Raw genomic sequence first — 18,982 nt, 5'->3', positions numbered from 1 at the left:
GGCTGAAAGTTGAAGTCTGAATCAGTTTTTATCAAGGTTAGAAAAACAACAACTTAAACATGTGAAAGTTCAAACACAAACACACAGACACCTACATTCCTTCAGCAGGTTGAACCTGTTGAACGTTTCACTGTAAAAACAAGGCAGTAAAAACAACTGATTAGCTTCCTGAGCTTCCTGTACAGGTGTGTACCTGCTAACCAATCACAGTTTTAGTTGTCTGCTTGTGACTTAACCCTTTAATGCATAGGAATGAATCACCTCACTCATGTCCTAACAGAGACAGAGAGACACACCTGTAGGGAGTTTATCTGACGGTTCAGAGCTTAGAAGTGCAGGTAGATTTTAAAGAGGGGAACTTCAACGTCTAACACCTCAGAACCGAGGCACCAGGTAAACAGAAAAACAGGTGAACAGGCAGGTAGGTAGACAGGTAAACAGGCAGATAGTTAACCAGGTGACGAAACAGACACGTAAACAGGTTAACCGGCAGATAGGTAACGAGGTGACGAAACAGACACGTAAACAGGTTAACAGGTAGATCGGTGAAAAGTTAAACAGTCAGACAATTCGACGGATAAACAGTCAGACAGGTGACCAGGTAAACAGTTGGACAGGTGAGAGACAAACAGGTAAGGAAAGCAGCGAGAGCGACCGGTAAGCAGCAAGGATCTCTGGTGTTCTTCGACGGAAATTTTAATAAGGTAAGAGCTGTTTATCTGAAACTTCTCTAAAAACTAATCTTGAAGTTTATTGTCGTTCTTGCAGTTTTTAAATACTTTTTAACTACTATAAACGTCTTAGTGAATAAAGAAATATTAAGCTATTAATGTGAACATCTTACTGAATAATGAATTTATTGTTTATGAAAACAGGCAGCATTGAGTAATATTAAACTATTACTCAATGCTACCTGTGATTTTTTAAGTACAGACTTCCCATTCAGAAGGTCAACCATTAACCCTAATAACACCTGCATCCTCACTGGTCCCACTGCTTTATTTTTAAAATTTCAGCTCTGTAGCTGCTGAGTGATTATCGATTGACTACAAGCTTGATTCACATTTGACTAGCAGCTATTTCGAATTCCAGCAAAGTTAAGAGAGAAAGAGTGAACAACAACAAAACCAAGTAAAAAAGGGAAATTATTCAAATGTTTATGTGTAAGGGATTATTTTAGTGCCTCATTTTATGGCTCCTGATTGGTCAGGTTCTCTTATTTTTCGACTGATTGATCAGTTTCTTATCTTTACACTGTGATGGTTCCTGATTGGTCAGTTCCTCTTGTCACTAGACTGTGATGGTTCCTGATTGGTGAGGTTCTTGGACTGTGATGTTCCTGATTGGCCAAGTTTCCTTGTAATTAGAATCTCCTTTTCCAGATGACTCCTCCTCCACATCCTGTTCCGAAGCCTCGAGCTTGTTACATGAGGGACACTCTGAGTTCCACCTCCCCTTTGGACAAGTCAGCCCACTTTTTTTTTATTTCTACATACACACATGAACACGGACACACATACAGACTCGTAAATAAACACACACACACAAACACCCATAAACCAAACATGGATAGTCAGATTCAAACACAAAGTTTGTTTTTCAGAGACATGAATGGTGAAGCTCTGCAAGCAGTTGTCTCTAATGGGGTTCACCTGAGCACAGGTACACACACACACACACACGGTTGTGTTTCCATGGCTTTTAGAGAACTTACATTGATTTCCTGGAGACTTACCATAACCACTATCACAACTTTAACCGAACATAAGCCTTAACTAACGTTAACCTTAACCTAATTTACCGTTAACTTAATCAAAGCGTAAGTTAACTTTGACCTCCCCCAGTCTCCCTTTTGGCATCTGTGAGTTTTATTAGTTTGAATATAATAAATGGATAAATTCAAAAGTAAGAAAAACCCCAGAAGGATTAACTTCAGGAACAATGAACTGACTAAATATTGTGTTCTCACTTATTCTAAATCTGACTCAAACGTCTTTTTTACTAATTCGGATTTGAGATCAGACTGAAGCGGATTACATTTATTTTTAGTTGAGTTGCAGCAGGCAAACCGGTTTGTAGCTTTTGTTGTTGTTGGTAGAATCAGCAGACTGGTGATCATCTGGAACCAGTTAGTCTTCTACCTGGTGAAGATGGAGTCACAGGAAGTACAGCTCACGTGACTTTCCTTAGCTAATCCACTTAATAATAAATAGAAAACTCTTCATACACGCTGGTTTGTACTAGAAACAAGAGGTGAAGTGAAGTCACCAAATGTTTTATATATATATATATATATAGAGAGCGAGAGAGGCATTGTTGAGACTGTACATATGAAATATTATTATATTATATTATAAGCATAAGGTTAAAACTTTAATACAAATTCAATTTGACTTTATTGTGAAAGTGTGACTTATGCATGTCTTGTTTTTACTTGACAATGTATAGCAGTTTTATTCTGCGTACGCATTGTAAACCGCCAGCATTTTTAAATGAATCTTATCTCCTGTCTATTTTGTAACCTCTGTCACTTGGGACCCCAGATGAAAAATAGCCTTTTGGCTAAATATGGCACATTGTAATGTTTTATTAATGTGCACCGTCCCTTATCAAATAAACCAATAAATTACAGAAAATAATGTATCTGTAGTATTTTAGAGTCTGATCAGCTCTAGTGGACGACAGAGTAAACAAAAGACACAAAGCTGTCTGTGTGATTGGTCAAATGATGTCAGGTGATGATTTCACTTGTATTTCTCAGGTGAAGGAGCTCCTCCTCTTCCTTCTTGCGTCGGGTCAGGGCATGGAGCCTTCTTCCCGACTTTGGTTGGCGTTAGTGATATCATCACCACCAGCACTGGAAACGATACTCCGCCAACTTCATCACCCCCCCCCTCCATAGACAGTATGGCTAACAGTACCCACAAATCTGGCTTAGCAGGGCCAGCTAGCGCTGTGGAAAACCCTGCTGCTGCTGAGTTAAACCCCGCCACCAATGCTACACCTGTACCTACTGCTAGCACTGTTAGCTTTAATAGCATTATTAAGTCATTAGCTAACATCACCAGTTTAGCGGGAATCACCAGCAATCCTGTTGTATGCTCCACAACCCTGTCACCCTCAGCTGATAAATACCAACCCCCCTCACTTCTGAGCAACGGAGACACTCACACAGGTACGTCCACCAACCAATCATACAGAGGCATAGCTATTTGTACGAACTGTCTTTGAGCACCTCGTCAAAGTAAAGGTCCTCCGCTACTATCAGGTTTTAATGGGGGTGGGGAAATGCAGGTGTTTTTAAAACCCGTTGGGATGCTACTTCTGCTTATGTTACTTTACACAACTATGGAATGTCTTTAAATGTCTGGGGAATACAGCTCTCGTTGCCTAAAATGACTAATGAGCTTTCACCTGATTGGCTTTTGTCCAGATGTTGCAGGGTTGTCACAGTTGGTGATGTCGGCCTTGGAGCAGGGTGCAGGAGAACCCTTGCCTCCCCTAGAGCGAGCTGCTGAGCCGATGGAGGACGGTACTCACGCAGTTAAACCTCTTTTTGTGGGTCACCTCCTGCTCTTTACACCTCCTGCATGCCTTATTATTCTTTTGTGTGTTCTTTTGGCAGTTTGTGAACTGTCTCCTCACACCATCAAAGAAGAAAGTCCCTACATCACAGTTTTGGCTTGCTGGGCAAGCCAAGACGAAGCTGACACAGATTCATCCAATGAGGAGGAAGATACTGAGGTTAGCCCCGCCCCCTCAGGAGGAGATCTTGCTTCCGACCCAAACATCAAAGAGTATGTATATCACAGTAAATACTAGTAGTATTATTACTAGATGTGATTAGTAGTACTACTATCAGTATTGAACAGTGTATTATGTGCTGCCATTTTTGGTAGTAGTTGTACTAGCTACTCGCTTCCTAGTAGTACTACTACTACTTCCTAATTGTTGGTACCCTTTTTCTCTCGTCCAGTTCTTCAGGTTGTGTGGTCCCCACTCGGCCGGCCCTGCCCCCTCCTCGTTCTTCTGGCCGTTCAGGAAAGCCTCTGAAACAAAAGACTCCGAGGTACACCAATATAACATGCCTGTGGTGGTGATGTCTTAAGTACAGATGTAAACTAAAACAACGCCCCGAAGTATCTGGTGATGGATAAGTGTCCCAGAAAGCATTTCACTTTGATGGAGGGTGCAGGACGGAGGTGTTGGTTCTCATTGATGTTACTATTAAAGCAAGACATTTTGCAAGTAGTAGAGTGGGGGCGGACATCAAAAACTGTAAGTTAATAGTAAACTTTCTCACTTTGTTGTGCTGTGTCTTCTATCTAAGCTAACTGTCCCAGAATGGGTTGTTTTTCTTGACATTGTCTTTGTCCCAAAGAGCGGCAACTATTCGAGTGTCCAGGAAGAAGGGAGGAGGTGCAATGTTAACTTCTCAGAACGCTGTAGTCAGAGCCAGCTGGTTGGATGTCTGGAAGGGTTTCAGGTAACTTTTATCATCAGGGAGGATGGATGATGGTTGATGCATGATGGTTGATAGATCATTTATGGTTGATGCAAGATGGATGATGGTTGATGGATGATAGATAGTTGATGGTATGAATCCTGTCGCACCCCGAGTCTTCAAATTTGGTACAAAACTGGTAAAGAACTTTAACCCTAACTTTGAACCGGAATCCTGTCTACTCATCACTAACAAAAGTATGAATGCTTCACACGACGCGTTAGATTCCCACAAATTTATATACTCTTGTAAAAAGTATTACAAGAGTTAGAAAATATCTTATGCAAATTAGTTCAGAATTATTGCAATCGGCAGTGCAAAAGTTGAACACTCAGTTGTAGCTAAAAGCTAACACAAAAAACAACACGCCAAATTGCTAGCCAAGAAGGCACTGAATCTAGTGATACATTGCCGAATTAAAGAGTAAAAAAACACCAAGGAACATCAAGGTCCTTGGAATGGAAAACTCATAAGTAACTCGTACTTTCGTCATTTTGAAAAAAATCACTAAATGAATACGCTCTTTTTGCACTACAATACATGCAGTAGCCATCTTGCGTGACTCCAAGATTTTAAGTACTCTAGTTTCTCTGCCGTGAGGCCTTCACAAAAGCCTGTCCTAGTAATCTTTACTCTCTGAACATAACACTTCCCATGATTACTGTCCACACACTGGGCTATTAAGTAGACATGTTTTTACTCTGGTATCTCCATGTTTTGTAGGGCTGGATACCCTGTCAGTACATTTATTTCAGGCGATTCTCAAAATCTGAAGGGTTTTAAAGGGAAAAGTAACATATTAACTTTTTCTTACACATCAGAACAATCACAGGGGTTCCCCTTTATCCTACAAAGTAGTTCCAGAGTAATTACACTTTTTTAAATGGGTGTGCCATCTCTGGAGCAGAAGCCAAAAAACAGGTCAGGGTTCCTAGATTGATGCAAGATGGCTGATGGATGATGGTTCAGTGGTCAATGATGATAGTTGATGGATAATAGATGATACATGATTGATGTATGATGGTTGTTAATAGATGGATGGTTTATGGATGATAGATGATTGTTAATGCATGTTAACTTGATGGTTGATTCATGATTGCTGATCCATGAAGCATGATGGGTGATGGTTGACACATTACATGTAATTTAGCTGATGCTTCTGTCCAAAGCGACTTACAATAAGTCCATTTCAACCATAAGGATACAAACTCAAAAGAAACAACAAAGTGAAATTTCATTAAATAAGTTGATTTACAACAACTTGCTATAGAGCCATTATAAGTACAATTTAAGTGCTACAATCTGTTTTTCGTCAAGGTATAGTCTGACGAGGTGTGTCTTTAGTTTGTGGCGGAAGATGTGAAGGCTCTCTGCAGTCCTGATTTCATCAGAGTTCGTTCCACTATTTCAGAGCAAGGACAGCAGAGTCTGTCGAGTGTTTTGCTCTCAGTGAGGGAGGAACATCAGTCATCAGTCTACCTTCTCTTCAGCTCACTTCTCTCAACTACCCCCCCCGCTCTTTTATCTAGCCCCTCCCTCAATTACTGCCCACCGTTCTAACCCGGTCTCTAGATAGATGATAGATAATGGTTGATACTTGATGGATGATGGTTGATGCATTATGATTGATGGAGGATGGTTCATCGAGGATGGTTGATAGATGATGGTTGATGTACTATGGTTGTGGTTTAATGCATGCTGGTTGATTTATGATGCATGATGGTTGATCGATGATGGTTCATGGATGGTTCATGGTCGATAGAAGACCAAAATATAAACAGACAACTTATTTCATCTCTAACAGACACAATGTTCTATGGGCAACGTTGGATGGACAGCTGATGTCTCTTTGGAAAAAACGCACGGTATGTCAGTCAACGTTCTTTTCTTTATAAACTGTATCACTCTGCCTGCTTCACTGTCTGCCTGTCCTTATAGTGACTGTGTTTTTCTGCGGATCAGGACCGGTTTTCTGAGGTCCTATTTCATGTCTCTAGCATCACTAATGTGAAGAAACAGGACAAAGGCAGATTCTCTGTTAACATCAGGAAGAAGAATTATGACTTCATGGCTCACAATGAGGGTAAGCTATTGCTACTAGTGTCTACTGAGTCTGCCGGACCATCTCTAGGTCTGTGGCACCAAGCTACAGCACTCTGGCCCTTATGTACGTACATTTACAAATGTAGCTCTCTCAGCGCCACGGCCGACCGGCAGAAAGCACACACTGTGATACTTCAGCTTACGTCAAACATGGAGTTCATCGGGTAATCAGCGCTTTTCTTAGCACACTCATCCAGCTCGTCATGCTTTAACGCGCATGGTGCAAAACAAATATGGCTGAAGTGGGTGCAAAAGCCTAAGTACATGAGGCCCTCTGTTTCTACTGGTCTCTACTAAACACTACTGGACCATCTCTGGATCTGTGGTAACAAGCTACAGCACTGTGTTACCACTTGTCTCTGTTGGATCCTACTGTAGGTTCCAGACTGAAACTTTGGGTCCAGAGGTGATCAAAAAATACTTTCTTCTTTATTTGTTTCTCAGAGGTTCAAAAAGGTTGGGTAACGTCTCTGCTAGCAACCCGAGGGCAACCAAGCCCTGCTCCCCCGGAACTCCATGGACCAATCACCATCAGGGACCCAAGGAGCCGGGTCTATGCCGCCGTCTGGGGTCATGACCTATGGATTTACCCCAACAAGGAGGGCTTCCAGCTGGGTATCGCCTCCTTCTCTGTCCCCCTGAACGTGGCACTGGTGAAGTGTACAGGAAAGCACTCGTTCTCCCTCATCACTCCTTACAAGAGCTTCAAGTAGGTACCGGTTTCTCTGACTACTTGTCTGTGTGAGCACATGCCTGTCAGACTGCCGGTCCATCTGACCAGCTGTGTGTTATATTAGCTCTAAATTGCTTCTTCCCCTTTGTCCCGCACCCTCCTGTAGCCTGTCTGTTGATTCGTCAAAGGAGCTCCCTGTCTGGTTGGATGGCCTCTCCTTAAGCATTCGCAGCGCGCTGTCCAATAGCAACGTGGTGCTGCGTCTTTGGGAAAACCCAGACAACAAAGTGTGCGGCGACTGCGGCTCGGCCAATCCTGAGTGGGCGTCGGTCAACCTGCTCCTGGTCATCTGTCAGGCCTGTGCAGGTACAGTTACATGACTTGATTGACTTCACATGTTCTGTCGTGACCTAACTCAACTAAAGAGGAGTTGGTCAATGGCAGCTGACCTTGAATTGTGAAACCAGAACCTTCAGGAACTTGAGAATGAGAATCTCTTTAGATGACCAGCTATCTGAACCACCTTTGCTAGCAGTCCACATAAAAGTTGTGGAATGCTGCGATGCTAACTAGCAGAGCAACATGGGTTTGAATGCTAACAGTATCAGTTCTCAGGTCAGCATCGAGCTCTGGGCAGCAACTTGTCAAAGGTGCGCAGTCTGAAGATGGACAACAAGGTCTGGAATGAACCGCTCATACAGGTGAAAAGGGGGAAGTGAAACACTCATATGGGTTAGGGAGGGGTGTGTGTGTGGGGGGGGGGGGGGGGGTGAACCACTCATAGAAGTGTGGGGTTCTATCCTCTTAGGGCGCAACTGTACTGAACCACTGATGGCGTTAACACCTTTCTCTGCCAGCTGTTTGTTGCCCACGGTAACCGGCTGGCCAATAGGGTGTGGGCGCCAGCAGTGCCGGCGGCGGAGCAGATAAATCCGCGGTCGTCTGATGAGGAGAGGTCAAAGTTCATCCAGGCTAAATATAGGCTGGGCTGCTACAGACGAGTCCACACTCTGACCTCCTCCTTCTCTCTTATGGATCAGGTCTGAAAACAAGGTTTATGAATAAAGATATGTAATATATATAAAAGTCTCCTAAGAGAGTTCATCCTCTGACCTTTGAGCCTCACGTAGTCCTATGGTCTCTGAGCTCTCTGAGGTGTCTTGAAGGGTTTCCTGTGACCACGTGAGGCTCAAAGGTAAGAGGATGAACCCTCTTGGGAGAATTTTTGTTTTTGGTCAAAACTAAATAAATTGTGTGTGTGTGTGTGTGTGTTTCAGAGGCTGCGTCAGGTGGTCTGTGGTGACAACATAGAAGAAACAATGTCTCTGATCTGCTCAGGAGCAAAGGTCTGATTGTTTGAGTCAAGATCATCAACTGAGATCATCACATGACAACACACATACACACCTTTTGCAGTAGTGGTTATTTAACATGATGTCTGACATAGAGATCACCTGTGTGCAGGTGTGTCAGTCAGACCCTCAAATGCCCTCCCCCATTCTTTTGGCTGAGAGGGCCGGTCAGGCGCTGCAGACTGAGCTGCTCCGCCTCAACGAGTACACAGGTAACACACACAAACCAACACACACACACACGATATGTTAGTACGACTAGAATGAATGGTATGTTATTATACATTTGATCTTGTCTGTTATTAATAATGTCACCTGGACATGATCCTTTTGTCAAATCACTTCTTTTTCTGCTTTATAGATGTCCCACCATACCTACCCCAGAATCGTGACTCCGCCTCCTCAGGTAGGACAAATGCACTAATAAAAATTTAACTAATATGAAAGTGAAATATAATATGAAATTATAAACAAGTGATTACTATATTCTTTAACCGCTGTGTGTGTGTGTGTGTGTGTGTGTGTGTCCACACAGGAGGTGGAGGTGAGGAGGAAGAGGAGCTTCACGGTAAACTGGAAGAAGATCGTTTTCTCTTCTCGTTAGAAAACGAGTCGGCCGCCTGTGATGTTCTGGACCTGAGAGAAGTTCTTTCTGTGTTCCTCAAAGAAGGGTAAACACTACTACAAATACTACAGATACACCCATTGTAATGTAACAGAGTTGGAAATATTGCATGCCCGAAAAGCATCTGTCACACTAATACACTGATACTAATGTCACAAATAAATTCATTATACTCATAAAAACTGATACTAATACGCTCTAAATAAAGATGGCATTACTAATAAATTAACTACGCTTAAAATACTGATAGTAATTCAATCATGCTACCGCTAGTACTACAGATACTACTAGTACTTCTAGCCTAATACTATTTTGTATACCTCATTGGCAACTTGGTGTGTTTCCAGACCGGCTAATCAGTTTGAGATGGTGACTCTGAACAATCAGCTGATCTGTGCTGCTGACAACAAAGAGGCTCTGCTGAGTCACTTGGTTCACATCCTGAAGGTACACAAGTCCCTCTGACGCCTTTAGACCTGATACCCTGGACTTACTGAGTCACCAGGTTTACACCCTGAAGGTCCCCTGAGTCCCTCTGAGACCTTAAAAACTTAAGACTGCCTGTGAAAGACTGCCTCATGGTGTAAATTTGAATGGGACTTATCATGTTACCATGACAACATCATAAAACGTTATGAATAAATAATTATCTCCTATCAGGAACAGCATGATGCATAATACAGTACATATGTTTAGTAGTAAGGGTCCCTGTTAGTGAGGTAAAGTGGTCCAGCACAAAATCTATGGCTTTCTTTTGGATTTCTTTTGAATCTCAATCAAATTGAGCAGTTATACAATGAATAAATTTACTTTTAACGACCACTTTTTTTATTCCTCTGACTTTACATTTTCTTACTCTGCACCGAGCCGGTTGCTAAGACAGGCGAGGTAATTTACGTTTCCAGATGATGAAGAACTTCTCTTCCACAAGTGCAGTTGTTGTACTTCAGACTGCCGTGTGCGTGTGCATGTCGTCAGTGAGAGCAACAGTTGGTGCTCGTTGTAACGCCGTCACTCTGTTTCATACAACTCGTGTGTTCTCCTCATGGCGTGTGTCTTGGGGAGGCTCTTCCGTGCTTCATTTGGTGTGATTCTAAGGATGCTTCATTCTTCTTCGTTGGTTTGTCCACAGTTCTCCCCCATGCTGCATCCAACATAGTCTTCCCAAGTCTCGCTCCATTGGTTGTTTGTAGTTCGTAGGCTGCTTCAATGCTGCGTGACGCTTCAAGTGGTACTTCAGGTTCTTCAAAAAGAAGAAAAACTTCAAAAACTTTTATTTAGAAAATTGACCGGATGTTGTTTAGACAACATTTCAACGTGATTTTTAATACGGTAATGTTTCATCCTCGACTTTGTGCTACATCATTATTTTAGAGGTTTACAAAGAAACGATTTGGAACGATATTTGGAAGCTAATATTGAAAATCACGTTGACAACTGCTCTAAAAGTAGAAGTCTACATTTAGACGTTCAAAGTAAAAATGCTCGCTGGGAACTCACAAGTTAGATAGGTTTTTGTAGGACATTTTCTAAATCTTGGGAACTTCATTTTCAGATTCTGTAACAAGAGCTGGCCCTGAGTCAATTGAAGTGGGATAGTATATATGAAATCATCGTCACTTGATGATTCTTTGTTTAAAGGGAAGTCAGAATGTGCGCAACACCCCTCAGGTGCACATATTGCAGATTATTCTGGTAAACGTGTTAAGTGAATTCAAATCATTTTATTTCGTATAGCCCAAAATCACAAATTAGTGTCAGAGAGCATTGCAGTCTGTAAACATGCAACATCCTGACCTGAAACCCCCCAAATATAACCTTCATCCACAGAAACCTGTGAGGAAGACCAACAAAGTTGGTAATTTAGGTTTATGATAACCGTAATAGTAAAGTGACTAATGATAACAGCAGCACGTGTGTTAGAACCCTTGTGTGTAAAAGATCCCTCTGGTCCATCCTCAGTTATGTAGCTACAGCATCAAATTTGGCTTTATGCTTCCTCCATCTTTAAATCTTAATATTGTTAAGTAAACATTGTTTACATTGTAAACTAGCAACTAATCTGCAACTCATTGCATTTCTGGAGTAACATTTCCAAATCTATTACACAGTATCACACTTTTTCACACACTATTTTTTCTTTAAGCATGGCCCTCTTGTTTACAGACCACAACTTGTTGAATTCAACCCTTCGCCCATACAATCTGTATTTAGCCCCTGTTGCTGAAATAAGTATTTTCAATATGAAATGGGCAAGGCAATGCTATTGTATGAGTACAGCAACACCAAACACACATAAATATTGGAGGTTTACGTTTTGTCCAGGTCATCATGCTGAACGCTAGCATGCTAACTAGCAAACTACCTGCACTAACGCTAACTAGCTTACCAAAAAGAACAGTGTTTCCCGTATCGAGTGGGCAGCAAGTAAAACAACCGGTTATAGCTCCAGGTGTGCTTCATTCAAACCCTCCCGTACTTCCAGAGCATTGGAGCCGGCAGTCGTGGTTCTATCAGCCCGTTTATGTCGCTCTGCTGCGTACAAACTTCGCCTCGTGCTGCATCCGGTCGAAGCTCTGCAAGCGACTAAGAACTCGCGCATGGGCGTTACAGATGTCAGCAGAGTTACATATTTAAAAGTAATTTTTAAAATTGCCCGCATGATTATGTCTTAAAAGCATTTGCAGTTCCACATTTATGACGTTTGAAGTGAAATGTTAAAAAGGTTGAAATCACGTCTTTCAACCAGGTCATTAATTATGAAAATCTTAACATATTCTCCCTTTCAGCCTTACGTTACAATATGACACATTATCAACAGATTTATGTTTTTTGGGACGTTTCATCTACGTTGAAACTGATTGAAAAGACGTTGATGAGCTGTTCATACCTAATTTCAACACTGCTTCAGATTTTAATGTTGAAATTAAGTCTTGTGCTCACAGGGTTGTGTAACATGAGTTCTAGTGATCCCTCTTATAGTGATCACTATAACTATCACTATAAGAGTTCTAGTCAGTAGTGTAACCTGGGGTTTGCTTTGCAGGTGATCCTTCCAGGGGGTGTGTCTAATGAGAAAATGGTCGGAGCTTCTGCAGTCAGTAAAGTGCGTCCGGTTGATGTGGGCGGATCCTCTAGTCACTCTGATGCCTGGTTGTTACTGATGGAGGACGGCGTCAGTCTTCTACCCGTCCACAAACATACACAGCAGACTCTGATGATGGATCTGGACATGATCAGTCACCATGGTAACAGTATTTTTATTTCCCTACGGCTTCACCTGTACCCAGATTAAGAATCTCTTTTTGATTCACCAGCAGAATCAAAAAGGAAATATCCTCTTGTATGCGGGATTTATAGTGAAGAACATCTGATGAAAATAATGTCATCTTATTGTAAGAGCTGTACCCATATTATTATGTATCAAGGGAGGCATCAGTATCTATAAGTATTTAAACTCATGTACTTGGTTTGGATAAACAAATGCATCTCTGAAATGTGTTTCTAAAACTCTGTTTCAGAAATGGATCCCACTGAAAACTTCATCACCATGGTGACGGCAGACAGGTGTGCCACCTCTTTGATTCTTACTGCACTACTGTGTCCTGACATTTGATAGGCTGAGGTCCTCAGGTGTACGTATCACAGGATGCGTCTTGTCCCCATCAGGAGAGTGTCACTGCGGTTTGAGGAGCAGCACAGCTGTGAGTGCTGGTTCACTCAGCTGCAGGTGGCTCTGAGGAGGTGTACTCCCACAGCCAATGGGGGTGCAGCTCGTCGCTCCCTGTACCCGGTGAAGGACTTGTTGAGGGGCTCCGTCCCGCCCGCCATCGAACGCTGCATATCCCACATCACCAGCTTTGGTAAGAGAAGGTTATTTTATATACTATATAAATATATCACATTATATTACATTCAGAGACAGTGAAGTGAGAAAACTACATACCTGCAAAGAATCTGTTTGTCTGTCCGTGTGTCTCTCTGCCTGTCTCTCAGGACTAAATGTGGACGGCATATACCGCCGCTGTGGCCTCGCAACCAAAGTCAGCAAATTGGTGGAGTCTCTGATGACATCACCTAGCTCCACCCCTCTGGAGAGTGATGAGCAGGGCGTATTAGATGCTGGTTCCGCCCTCAAACAATATGTCCGCCAGCAGGAGGGTTTGATCCCTGAGAGAGAGAGACAGCAATGGATACACACTGCAAGTTAGTACCTTCTGTACTTCTACTACTGGAGTAGTATTACCACTGGAGTACTACAACTGTAGTATTGCCAAGGTTACTATTACTAGTATATACCAGAAGTACTACCAGTGGTAATACTATAGTTGTAGTACCACAGTATTAGTACTACTGCAGTATTAACCGTAGTAGTAAAAATGACAATACTAAAGTATGGCACTTTTTCTCTTTCAGTGATCGCAGATGAACGCTCCAGGTTTTCATCTTACCGACGATTGCTCCGGCAACTGCCTGACGACAACCGAGCAACACTGAGCGCACTGTTTGGACACTTTTACATGTAACGCATAAACACACACACACACACAACAGACACACTGATGTTTGTCCTGCAGATGTTGTCATTTTGAGTGTCAATTAAGTGCAAAATTACACACAAAAAACATATTGCTTTTGGACTGATGTGTTTCTATTAAAAATGTGTCTTTTGAAGAAACCGAATTCTCCCCATTAATATAAGATAGCATTTGTGTACTTAATACATCTATATAAAACTGGCATGTGCTGCAAGTCTACCTGAGCACCAGGATCTACATGAGCTCACCTGGTTCTCTTCCTTAGGGTCCAGGTGTTCTCTCAGGTGAACCGCATGTCGGCTCAGAACCTGGCTCTTGTTCTGGTGCCGACTCTGTTTCAAACTCTGAACCAGGATCTGGTGAGACTCACCAGAGAGTTCATCATCCACCATGCGCTGCTGTTCATGGTAAAGTTATTTACACGTATAGATTTATGCTGTGTGTGTGTGTGTGTGTGTGTGTACCTACATACATACATACTAAGGCTTTGCAAGTTAACACATTATTATTATCTCATTCGTTAATTAAAGCCGGCAATTATTCCATTGAGCGTCAAGGCAGTTTTTTAAATTATTATTAGTTTTAAAGTGCGTTGCTCATCGTCTCTAAATACACAGACACACCATGGGTCATGGGGGGGTTGTTAATCGGCTTTGCCTTGGGGGCGGCAGCACGTGTTTTAACCAATAAGGAGCATTTGGTTGTTTGTAGCTGCACAAACTTCAATGCTACAGCAAGGACAGAAACGGGGACAAATGTGCCCAACTCTTACGTGGATATTTTCTTCTTAAATCCCTTGCAGGCGGAGTTGATGAAACTAAAGTGATTGTTGAAGTTATTGATAAGTTAGCTGCTAAATAGTGGAATGAGCTCCCTATTGACATCACGACAGCAGAAGGCCTCTACAGTTAAGAGCACACATCCACTATACCTGGACTAGTTAACCCTAACCCACTATACCTGGACTAGTTAACCCTAACCCACTATACCTGGACAACGTGGTACTTCACAAAACTATAGCTGCAATAGCGAGATACAATAACTGTTACTCTAGTACAGCTCCCTGTCTCACTGAGACACGCGGAGGAATTCCTCTGCACAGTTCTCTGCTATGTGTCTCTGTTGGTTGTCAGTTAGTTATTTTACCGCCACCTAGCTGTCCTGTTTTTTTTTTTTTCACAAAATGTCACAAAAGTCAAAAATGTCTATTCTAAAAGTTGTATTAGAAATGTTTGCATGCATGTCTGCATATGACAAGGTAATACAGTTAAATTACCCCAAAATGTCCTGTTAATTCCTGTATATTCCCGTTAATTCCCGTGGAAAGTTTCCAATTGAATGATCCCGGAATTTATACAGAACCATCAAGCATAATACCAAGAAAAGAGACTCCAAAAGCAGAAGGACAGAGAATATATCCTACTGTGTTTTTTTAATTTGTTTACTTTATTATTCCTATTTTTTGGTCAACAGTGGGGGGTGGTTGTCCCGGTGGGTTTTTCTTAACAAACAGAAATAAAGTGAAAATAAATGTGATGACAATATATATTTTACATAACTTCTGCTGTATATTGGGGAGGACAGATTGGTATTTTCTCAATATTGGGGGGGGGGGGCGCGACCCCCCCCAAAGAGTGCGTGGTTACGCCCTTGTCACACCGGATGACCGGAAGTAAACAAAGATGCATTAACTGCGTTAAAATATTTTAATGTTGCGTGTGTGTGTGTGTGTGTGTGCTGTTGAGATCTATGTTTACATTATTTGCAACACATTAAATTAATCATGAATGTATATAAATACTTTATAGAATATTTTAGACATTGTTTGTTTTGTTTACAGACTCCTGAGAGAGAGGAGGAGGAGGAGGAGGAGGAGCAGATCACCGTCTTCTGAAGAGGAAGACCTATTTCTTTGCGTTCTCACAGCTGATATTTATTCATAAACTAATCTCTTTTATCGGACCTTTTAATGGTTTATGGGTTAATAATGATAGTTTGATTTCATGTTTAAATATTTTCAGATCATTTCTTTTGTTGTAAGAAAGTGTCACATTGTGCATCCTTTGAATAAATTGAATTACAATTCATTATCTTATTATATTTTACATAATATATATACATAATATTATTTTAGGTTATCTTTATATTTTATGATCTTATATTTTATTACAGTTTTCTGTTTTTTCAATTTCATCACAAGGAAACTTGTGACGTAATATACTCGTCATTATTTTTTATTACATCATGTTTTCTTGTTTCTTGTATTATATTATCTGTTATGGTTTTATCTTTTATGTTAGACGTTATAATTGGACATTTTATTTGACTATCTTTTGTTAACTTATCTATACTAGCATATATTTTATGATATATCTTATCTTTATTTTCTTGTTTCATTATGTTATCTTTTATTATATATGTATATCACAATTTTACGTTATGTTATCTTATATTTTATTATTACAGTTTTTCTGTTTCTGTACAGTTTTTTTTTTTTGTTTACCAGACTGTTGATTGTAAAATGGACGCTGTTCTTGTGTTCAGTGAAGATGAAAATAAACTATGATGTGGTCTATTGTGTGACAGTTCTCAGGCTCCTAAACATGACTTTATGTGAACAGGTAGCTGGTTTGATTCCGAGTGAGAACCGGACTGCCCAGGGTCTTTGAACCAGGCACTATTTGTGTCTACTTACTCTCTACCAGTGTTGGGCAAGTTACTGAAAATGAGTGTTTAGTTACAGTTACTAGTTACTTCTTTTAAAGGTAATTGAATTACTTACCAGTTACTGTGTATCAAAAGTAATTAGTTACTCTGGAAAGTTACTTTTATGTCTGCTTTTTAAATGTAATGAATATAAATAGTACTGAACAGTCAAACACAATAAACATATTTTATTGTAATCAACAGGGCAACAGACCTTCAAATCAAGCAATAGTACAAAAGTCCTTTTTAAAACTTAACTTAATACAGAATAACTGTTTGAGGCGTTTGCCTGAAGGCAACTGACTCGACAGTTGACAGGATGCATCTCATCTCCAACACAGCGATCGATCAATCAGCTCGGCCGGTTCATCGGCTGCTCTGCAGTCCGTGTGAAGAGGAGCGCTGGTTGTTTGCGTGGAGCGACGCCTGCAGCATCCTGCGCTCTTTCCTCATGAGCGACGCGATGCTGTTTACGTGCACGTACGCGACTATTCTGTGACGCACAACTGTTTAGTGCTGACAGGCAGCTGTTTACTAACTATTTGCCGGCCCTCCGCTTCGCGTCACAAAAGAGAGTAACGCGAGTAACAAACTCATTTCAATTTCAGTAATTGTAACTGCGTTAATTTCTTAAAAGAAATACTTTGTTACATGCTCGTTAGCGCTAAAAGTAGTGGAATTACAGTAACGCGTTACTGCCAACACTGCTCTCTACAGACCTGATCTCTTTGTTTGTTTTATATAATGTATGTAGTATATGTATGCATCAACATTTGAATGATATGAACCATATTCTAGTCATCTATACATATTGGCTAAATGACATGTAATGTAATGTCCAGCTTATTTAATGAAATTGCACTTTGTTGTTTCTTGTTCTTTTGAGTTTATATTCTAATGGAAAAATGTATGCAAACCTTCAAAATGTTTAATTGAACGAACAAGGTTATACACTGCCAATGCTGGGTTGGTGTGGCTGGAGTGTCTCACACCGATAAGATGTCTCCTGGCTGTAGAGACACAACAAGTTGGTTTGGAGGCCACCTGTAGGTAGAAGAACTGCCCGGCCTGTTATGGGAAGAGGAAGGTTCTTGGTGGTCTACTGAGCACGTAGCTGTTGTCACCTTTTTTCCCTTGCAAAGAAATAAACGGAGAAAGACAGAGCCAGAGTCTAGAGTGGTCCCCATCAGTGAGACAGGGAGCTGTACTAGAGCAACAGTTATTGTATCTCGCTATTGCAGCTAGGATTTACTTTGAGTTTTTACCTCCTACCTTTTGTTTCATTGTTTTACCAACAGATACACACATCCTTTGACATTTGACACCATTGATCATTGTATCCTGTTTCAGAGACTAGAATATTTGATTGGTATCAAAGGAACTGCACTCAGCTGGTTTGAATCCTACTTATCGGATCGATCCCAGTTTGTGCTTGTAAACGGTGAATCCTCAAAGACCACCAATGTTGGTCACGGAGTCCCACAAGGTTCTGTGAAAACACTGCATAAACCTCCATTGTTATGCAGACAATACTCAACTGTATCTCTTGTCAGACTTCAAGGATGTCTTGGATGACCTGCAACTTCCTGATGCCAAACTCAATTGTTTGAATCATGTCTGTCATAGGAATTGAATGTATTATACATCTTTTACATTACTAGAGTAGTAAGCCAGGCGCACGGCAGGACCCCTGCAGGGACAACCACCATCACATAGAACTACCATCACATAGAACCACCATCACATAGAACCACCATCCACAGAAGCCTGAGGGGAGGGAAAGCACAAAGACTTTAGGAGAGGGTAATGTTAGTTTATGATGACAGTAATATGATTCATATTTCTAATAATGATGATGATGATGGCAGCAGCAGGTGTCAGCAGGGCCACGGCAGGTCTCAGGACCAGGGTCCAGAAGGAGACCTGCTAGGGGAGAAACCACAAGAGACTCCCAGAAAGAAGCTGAATTAGTCATGTACATTAATAAAACGCGGATTATTGTAGAAAGCGAGAGAGGAGCTCGGTGTGTTCTAAGAATGTGTCCTTCACTAATATCTACACATATCCATATATATAGATATGTATATAGATATAGACACATATTTAGACATATATACATTATACTGACTTATAGTCAGTTATAGTTTGTCCACTAGATGGAACTATTGAGCTCAGTTTATATGCAAATATATATATATATATATATATGGATATATATATATATACATATATATATTTGTAATGTGTATACTCAGGCAAACATTCATTCAGACAACAGTCACTCTTCTACTTTGAGGGCTGCTGCTGACCAGGGACATGCAGGCAGACAGACAGGCTGACGGGGAGGAGGGACATGCAGGCAGACAGACAGGCTGACGGGGAGGAGGGACATGCAGGCAGACAGACAGGCTGACGGGGAGGAGGGACATGCAGGCAGACAGACAGGCTGACGGGGAGGAGGGACATGCAGGCAGACAGACA

General features: G+C 41.3%; 1 protein-coding gene across 2 annotated transcripts; it reads left to right on the top strand.

Moving 5' to 3' along the window:
• Positions 1-187: 187 nt before the first annotated feature.
• Positions 188-16,383, top strand: LOC120822937 (arf-GAP with Rho-GAP domain, ANK repeat and PH domain-containing protein 1). 2 transcript variants are annotated; one of them, XM_078107121.1, is made up of 26 exons: positions 188-704; positions 1,383-1,465; positions 1,604-1,662; positions 2,762-3,175; positions 3,434-3,532; positions 3,626-3,797; positions 3,977-4,069; positions 4,382-4,486; positions 6,309-6,369; positions 6,467-6,587; positions 7,052-7,316; positions 7,447-7,646; positions 7,896-7,981; positions 8,138-8,320; positions 8,558-8,626; positions 8,745-8,844; positions 8,994-9,038; positions 9,168-9,303; positions 9,605-9,704; positions 12,304-12,505; positions 12,779-12,824; positions 12,927-13,120; positions 13,254-13,463; positions 13,674-13,779; positions 14,061-14,202; positions 15,636-16,383. In XM_078107121.1, the coding sequence occupies exons 2-26, from the start codon at positions 1,383-1,385 to the stop codon at positions 15,687-15,689; spliced, it is 3,345 nt and encodes a 1,114-aa protein (XP_077963247.1). In that variant the 5' UTR covers positions 188-704; the 3' UTR covers positions 15,690-16,383. The 2 variants fall into 2 exon arrangements, with proteins under 2 accessions (XP_077963247.1, XP_077963248.1); XM_078107122.1 differs by lacking the exons at positions 188-704; positions 1,383-1,465; positions 1,604-1,662; positions 2,762-3,175 and having other exon boundaries at positions 3,626-3,744.
• Positions 16,384-18,982: the final 2,599 nt, after the last annotated feature.

The sequence above is a fragment of the Gasterosteus aculeatus genome, chromosome 7 (assembly GCF_964276395.1).
Source record: "Gasterosteus aculeatus chromosome 7, fGasAcu3.hap1.1, whole genome shotgun sequence".
In the NCBI taxonomy this organism is placed as follows: Eukaryota; Metazoa; Chordata; class Actinopteri; order Perciformes; family Gasterosteidae; genus Gasterosteus; species Gasterosteus aculeatus.
The sequence above is the reverse complement of the archived record's forward strand: the minus strand, read 5'-3'. Positions and strand labels throughout refer to the sequence as shown.

Coding starts and splice junctions, on each gene's coding strand:
- LOC120822937 (XM_078107121.1), top strand. CDS start 1,383: ATGACTCCTCCTCCACATCCTGTTCCGAAGCCTCGAGCTTGTTACATG. Junction 3,533..3,625: donor TGCTGAGCCGATGGAGGACG/GTACTCACGCAG, acceptor TTCTTTTGGCAG/TTTGTGAACTGTCTCCTCAC. Junction 8,845..8,993: donor CCGCCTCAACGAGTACACAG/GTAACACACACA, acceptor TCTGCTTTATAG/ATGTCCCACCATACCTACCC.